A 7804-nucleotide genomic window follows, 5' to 3' on the forward strand; every position below is an offset into this window, starting at 1 on the left:
CCTTTATATCCCCGTAAGTTATCTCCATATATTCCAAACAGTTTAAATGATTAGGAAAAATTCTTCAAAATCTGTTTAAGGTATAGACACATGAATTCACTGTTGTCTCATCTTATGTGAATTTGAAACAGTGCAAAATATTACTATAGTCTCACTTTATACGCAAAGTTTCAAATAATGCAAATCCCAAAAAATTTGGCAAGAATCATGTGTTTCAAAACTTGTCTCCAATTATGCAAGGTCTTCAGGAATGCACCCTCACACAAAATGTAATCGCACTGCATATTGTAACCATTTTTCTAACAGCTGACTGATGATGAAAGACAGTGCGGCACTACAGGAGATGTTCAATGACAGGATTGCAGCCTCCAAGATAGTCAGATCTTTGTGTCTGTGACTTTTATTTGTGGAAGAACACAAACGGAAAAGTTTACAGGAACACGTCTCGCATTGCTGAAGCTCTTCAAAACAAGATAAGGAATATGGGTGCTTGAATTTCAGCTGATGAACTTTGCGTGCTTCACAGGGATTCCTTTGAAGTTGCGAGGTGTTTTTAAGGGCCACCAGTAACCACTTTGAGCATTTTGTGTAATATCTGGTGTTCTCATTTTACCTTTAAGTTTCTTGTGCTACTTGAGCAGGTGGTTTCAAGTCACAGAATGAGGGCAGATATTTCAGTAGTTTTTTTTAATACAACTTCGCATGTACCTCTTGTGAAACTGACTGACTAGCATAGTAGAAGGTACAAGGGGTAAGATCGAATAAGTAGTCAGCCTACCTTGTGATCGTTCTGTGTTATCAGAATTTTCCTTTGTTGCAGACTTTGATTGTATCCAGCACCACAGGCATTCAAGAAAACAACTACTAATATGATATATCAAGTTGCAAAAGAGCACAACTGCAAATAATTTTAATAAATATTATTCAAACATAAATTTTACACTTCAAACAAGTTACATCTGGAGATGAGCTGCCCTCCTAACAGACAAGTACCATAACTACAGGAATAAGATACAGGCTTCCTATATCACATTTTCATGCCAAGATCTGATGATGGCATGAATTACAATACCATTAACAGTTGAACATTGCTGGTTTGGGCTTTGGAGTTAGAAAAATGCAATTTTGTTTCCATCTGGTGACAAACCAATTACAGATGGTCAGCAGGAATATGTAGGATTTGAGGTTCTCAGAGCAGTGGCTATGAAAAGTTCTGTCTTCTGGGACATAACACCATGTAGTCCATTGAAAGTCACCTGATGTTCCAGACGAACATATCGCTTCCATCTTCATGGCCAAAGAATAAGTCAAACAAGAAACCAGCATGAAGCACTGGTTGCTAGCTGCTTCATGCTGGTTTCCTGCTTGGCTTATTCAACCCTGAAGATGGAGGCAATATGTTCTGCTGACACACCAATTGAGTTTCAATGGATTACTCAGCATTATATCCTTGTAGACAGAACTCTTCAACAGGAATCTGTTTAGTTGAGTGTGTATTGGCTGGGATAATGGTAGGGGAGAACCATGGCAAACATATAAAAACAGATCCAAAACTATGTCAAACAGAGTACAACCCACCTTTAGAGATCTTGTGGTTCAAATTTCCTTTTCATTTAACATTCAATTTCAGTAATCCCAAGTCAACAGTTTTAGTGTTAGATTTCCCTTTAGGGGTTTCCTTAGTGTTGTGTTCAAATCCACTGCTTCACAGAGATACCCTAAATGCAGGTTTCAGTGTACATGTAAGGAAGTTGATCAGCTCTCTTATATATAATTAATTTAATTATGTGAACTGTTTATACACCTTCACTTGTAAATGTGAACACTTATATTTCAAGGGCTACTTCCTTGAATGGAAATTATATAAAACAAATGTACACCTGGTCCCTGAGCTAATGTTAGCCACTAATGTGTCATCACATTACTTCTTTCCAGCCTGAATGGTTTCCATAACAGTTAGATGGCCTAAGTAACACAGGATCATTTGTCACTTCAGCTGCTGCTATTTAATTTAGCATTTGCAAACTGTGCAGCAATTCCAAGAGCCTCCTGCAGGCAAGAAACATTTGACCCGGACGCCTGGGCTGCCTCAGGCTTACCTCCGCCCTTCCCTTGCATAAGCCCTGACACTTGTTGTACCCACTCATTGGCCTTCAGTCCTCTGTTCACAGCACTCTGAAAGAGTCAAGAAATATAATTACAGTATCTGAAAACAATTAACATTATTTGAACTATCTGCATTATTAAAACTCTGGATATATTTTTCCCCTCTTAAAAAAAAAATACATGGTTTATAAGAATTGATTAATTTGTAGGTTATTTAATTCCTATCATCCTAGAATTTGGAATTTTAATCAGTTAAGAGTATATATTCTGTGTTCTTATCTGTCCTGCAAAGGGACATTAAAATCCCGATATTTAAACGTCTTACTGAAAAAAGCAGTCTTCTGGGATTTGGCACCGTGTATATGTGGTGTTAACCGACGTTTCGGAGGAACGTATCGCCCCCATCTTCTGCTTTCTTCATAGTCACCGCCGTGAAAGCCTCAAATCTTACGTCTTACTGAAGCATTTGATTTTACAATTGTTTGCTCCCTTTTTAAAATTCAATATCTCAACCATGTGTTATAAAATTATGAAACAAAAGGTTTCTGAAAGACCAATTATCAGAGTTCATATATTTTCATTTATCTAGCCAAACCATTAAAGTTTATATATATATAAATTGGTAAAATTCTGTACTTTTGGTTTTATTCTCAAAAAGTTCACCACTATCACCAGTGGCATGCATTTCAGTTCCCAGTACATGATCACAAATATTGATGATGCAGTATCTTACCATAATAAGAAACCGTATCTAACATACAGATGCAGATCTGATATACAGAGTACGTCTTAATTAACGGCCGTGCCATAGCTCAAGTGGTTAGTCACTGGCTTCCCACCATGGTGGTCCAGGTTCGATCCCGGGTCTGGTCAAGTGGGATTTGTGGTGGACAAAGTGATGCTGGGGCAGGTTTTCTCCACAATCACCCTCACCTATCATCTGGGGCTGGTACAATAGGCCAGAAGTGAACGCAGTACAAGGGACTTAGTCCCACCCCACTAGCAATAATAAAAAAGTCTTAATTATATACCTTAAATGTAAGTACTGTTTTTTACACTTACATGCAAGCAGAAACAGTCACATAAATGTATGGCCTCAACAACTCTGTTAGCAAAATATGGCAACAGGAAGCATGAAGAAATAGAGGTAGAAGAAGTGGTTTATGGCAATTTTAATTTTTCTATTTGTAGAAAAAAGTACAATGACATGCTCTTTATGTCTAAGGGCAATGTTATAACAGCTGAGTGTTCTGTGTGCTGCTCATCAACAGCTTCTACATTAGACTGCAGTTTCTGTAAGTTTGAGAAACAATGTCTAATTTCATTCCAAGATACTTTCACACTTATTTTTAGTAATGAATGACTTTAGTATAAAAGATTATTAATGCCAACCAGTGTGATTGATAAATGTATTTTTTTTTAATCTTTCATCCATTACAGCGTTGCCCAAACAACTGGATCACATTAATAGTCCTATTCTTCAAACAGTGGAACCATGACATGGTAGACACTCATCTTCCTTCAAAGAGAAGCAGTATAAAGGACACAAACCAAATTGGTTCTAGATTTTAACAAAGTTTTAAACCATACTTGTAAATAGACTAATTATAATAATTTATATTCATGAAATTGTAATAGTGTCTGTATGTACTGATATTGACCAAAGACATTGTAATAGCATGTATGTATTCGTATGTCCTTCTAAAGATGGTCGCTCTGACCGAAATATGTAACGGATGAAAGACTAAAACAGAAAAAAACATTTATCAATCACACTGGACGGTGTTAATAATCTTTTATACTCCTACTAGTGTGATGGACCAGGATGAACCACGTCAAATGAATGACTTCTTTGGAATTAGATATCTATAACATAACAGAATCCTGTATCATTATTTTCAATTTCCCACTGATTTCAGCAGGCTGTTCTCAAGTTTTCTACAAAATTATTTACAATATAAAAGAAATATATAATGCATAAAACATTTTTCACATCAAAATATATAGATTTTGTCCTTTATTCTTTATCAGAGAAAACATTCTTGCCAAATGATTTTGTTTCTGTCCACATTGCAGAGGTCCATGAATTTCCCACAGATGTCACATTATGCATGTCCCATTTTCTGTCCTTACTGATTAGCATCTCAAGAATTCTAAAAACCAACACAATGGATTTCATGTATTATTACATTAATCCACCTAGTTGTGATTAAGCTACAATGTTTGTCAAGTTGTTACATGTAATATTATACTCACTTTAGGCACTGCTGAAAGGCACACTATCTTTTTTGCTTCTGAGTCTACACTGAAGAACATAGCAGATGTTTCTGCAGACAATGCTTTTACTTGCTTCAGAGCCCCATCAAGAGCCTGAAAATAAAAAATCATTATTACTGTTTGCAGTTCTTCCTTCTGTAACACTGGGGTACAGTCCAGAACACACTCCTGTCAATTCCAACCCTTACATAAATGACATCAGTATAAAGAGAATCTAAAATTTCAAATTGTATAAATCTTGTAGGATTTGTCTCAGCAAGTCATGGAAGCCTCTCATCTGCTCCCTCAAGAAACCTCCTGAGCATTATGCCAGATCTAAAAGGCTATGCAGGTCAATACCTGTTCGGCAGCTCTAATCCTCAGGCTACTGGGTCAATGCTTACTTGGTAGCCCTCGCTTTTACCCAAGCCCTGACAACTTTCCTTTACTTGCTCTGGCCTGCTGTCTGGTACCTGGTCGCCTGGCTTTCCTCTGATCTCCACTGACCCTACCCCTCTCCTCTATTGATTTCCCATGTGGCCCACTCCCCTCCCTCCCTCTGTTCTTATAGAGCCGGGTGTTTTTGACTGGTGGCTCAGTCTGCTAGCCACCTGCTCACAGATTTTTCTACCTTGAAGATGGAGGCAATACATTCCTCCAAAACATCAGTTCACACAAGATCTACGTAGCGACACATCCCAGAAGACGTCATTCTTCTGCATAAATCTTTACTGGTAAGAACTCAATGCAAAGCAGCTGAAGAGAGGAAATAAAAGTTATTCCAGGAAAGTGTTCAGAGAACTCCTTAAATTAACCTGTCACTGATTTCCCTCCACTTCATCATACATCATCATTCCATGAGCCAAAAAGGATTGCTAATTTTACTTAATGGTTCTCTGAAATAATACTGAATATATGAATGTGGTATTGCATAATAATTATAAACAGTATATTAGAAAGGATACAAAAAAACATTACTAACATGTGTTCCTGGTTATTATCCTAGCATGTGCAGGGAAGAACACTCAAACATTAAGACTAAAATCAGCTAGAAATGCTGATCTCCCAGTCCAGATTCAAACCAGGGGCCCTGTTTAGAAAATGTGGGAGCCTCAACATCTCTCAATGCTGTGGGCCTCCACAACCTCTTACAGTGATAGCTTTAACTCTTACATAATAGTCAAGTGTTCAAAGAGAGATGGTATTACACCGAATCAGCTCCTGTCATTTATATTTACAGATTGTTGGTACGTAACATACCTGTGGTCCAGTCCAGTCTTTTGCTACCTTCTTATCAATTATAAGAGGATGACCATGGACACAGTTTTGCCATGTTATATAGGGAAGTCAAAAATTATCCGCACTCTTGTTTTTCCAATCCATATATACATAAGTAGGGGTTGAACAAGTACTTCATTTTTCTGCATAGTCTCCTCCCTTTTCAATGCACTTGGCCCAGCGGTCCAAAAGCTTGCGTATTCCCTTCACGAAGGTTTTCGGTTGGTCGCGCAACCATTTGTGCACCGCTTCCCCCACTTCTTTGTCCGTAGAAAATCAAAAACCTCATAAAACATCTTTGAGCAGTCCAAAGAGATGATAGTCGGAAAGGGTGAGATCTGGGCTGTAGGCAGGGTGTTCCAGCACCTCGAAACACACATGGTTAATGGTTTCAACGGTCTGGCCATCCTTGTGTGTGTTCATTGTCATGCAACAACACTTTCTTCGACAATATGCCTCGGCATTTGGTGCGAATTCCTGGCTTCAGATTGTTGGCCAGCAAATCACTGTATCTTGCACTGTTGATCGTACACCCTTTTTCCAGGTGGTCTTCCAGTATAGGCCTTTTTGAGTCCCAAAAAGTGGTTAGCATCACCTTTCCCACGAAAGATTGAGTCTTGAATTTCATCTTCATTTGCAATCCCGGGTGCTTCCACGCCATACTCTGGCTTTTGGATTCTGGCTCACTGTGATGAACCCACATATGAATTTCAGCCCCTGATACACCTTCCAATCAGAGAAATTGGATCACTATTCTTTGTTAATCTGCTAGCAGAGCGGCCATGTTTACACTGTCACAGCATCAATGAAAATGATGCGATCAAGGTAAAACTTCGATCACGTGACCACAGTAGTACCAACTCTAACAATGCATGTGTAGGAGGCAGTGTGACAAACCTAAAGATGTGTTATGGAGAAAGTGTGGATAATTTCTGACTCGTATATTGTCACATTTCGAATCCAGAAGAGTTACTACCATCCAGATGGTAGAACAGATCATCGCATAAGACGTAACAATAGCGGTATTGTAATTCTAACAGTGAGCCGTTGCGTAGAGATGAGTCTCCACAGCTACGACAAACAGAGATGAGTCTCCACAGTTACGACGAATACATGGAGACCCCCACAGCGACAATGCAATAATAGTGGGCTGTTGCCTGGGGCAAACAAACGCGTTTCCTAGGAGATGAAAGATAACGAATTGTTAGAAGCGTTGCATGACAACAGAAGGTTCATTGCATAATGACCGCCGAGGCTATAGAAGCCCAGCTTCAACAAGAGACAAGTTAGGAGGTCAAATACCTCCACCCTGATCCTGCGAGTCGTAGGAGGCGACGAAAAGGGAAGTCTCAAGTTTGAGACAGTAAAATATGGTCGCAAGTCCCAAGAGACTTCAACCCAAGAAAGACAGCACTGGCAAGGGCCAGCAGCATATACAAAAGACAGACCCGTCCTCTCGTCAGAGAGTGCGCCCCACAGAAGCAAGACCGTAATTGTCAAACGGTAATAATTAATATCTGGTCTTGAGCCCCAGATGGGGCTTGACACCAAGACTCACTGACTGACTGATCATCAGTCGCAATGTGACTCTGACTTGAGACAAGTTAGTCTTGGAATAGCCGCTGCTGAAGACAGTATTGGGATAGCCGTCACCGAAGACACATGAGATCCCGCCACGGCCAAGGACATTATAAGCATTGGAGTACTGGGTCAGAAATCAAGTGGCACTGCAAGTGCTGATAACTGTAAAGTGTATAAGTGAAGCACAATGAAGATTCGCTAAATCTGAGACCCACGTGAAGTTATTTGTCATGTGACACACCCAACACGTGACAATATATGTATAAAACAACAAAAGCATTATTCACTAATGGTTTTGAAAGTAGTTTGGATTCAGAAAACAGTAAGTGCTGTAAAGCTGATAAAACTAATGATCAAGCTGAAGCTGATGTAACCTGTTTCTAGGCAACAGATCGATAAAACACGTTCCTGCACCAATGAATATGCACAAAACAATACAGTTAATGTGAAATGGTGTCTTCTACTCAGTCCGTGCAAAGGGGTGATAAGGAAGACAAGTGGGAAACCCAGATCAGTCGAGCCAGTGGAGTTGTGGGATATTTGCTGGACGGTAATGAACTGAGCAGAGAAGCTGAAGAATTTC

The 7804-nt window shown here is 39.3% G+C and overlaps 1 protein-coding gene across 2 annotated transcripts in view; it reads right to left on the bottom strand.

The window, feature by feature from the left end:
* Positions 1 to 1328: 1328 nt before the first annotated feature.
* Positions 1329 to 7804, bottom strand: part of LOC111868544 (alanine--tRNA ligase, cytoplasmic) — a 48196-nt gene continuing 41720 nt past the window's right edge. For both annotated transcript variants that reach the window (XM_023859269.2, XM_023859270.2), the window contains exons 18-19: positions 4363 to 4476; positions 1329 to 2175 (exon numbers count right to left, since the gene is read on the bottom strand). In XM_023859269.2, coding sequence (XP_023715037.1) covers positions 1993 to 2175; positions 4363 to 4476 — 297 coding nt within the window. In that variant the 3' untranslated portion in view covers positions 1329 to 1992. The remainder of the gene's footprint in view (positions 2176 to 4362; positions 4477 to 7804) is intronic.

The sequence above is a fragment of the Cryptotermes secundus genome, unplaced genomic scaffold (assembly GCF_002891405.2).
Source record: "Cryptotermes secundus unplaced genomic scaffold, Csec_1.0 scaffold330, whole genome shotgun sequence".
In the NCBI taxonomy this organism is placed as follows: domain Eukaryota; kingdom Metazoa; phylum Arthropoda; class Insecta; order Blattodea; family Kalotermitidae; genus Cryptotermes; species Cryptotermes secundus.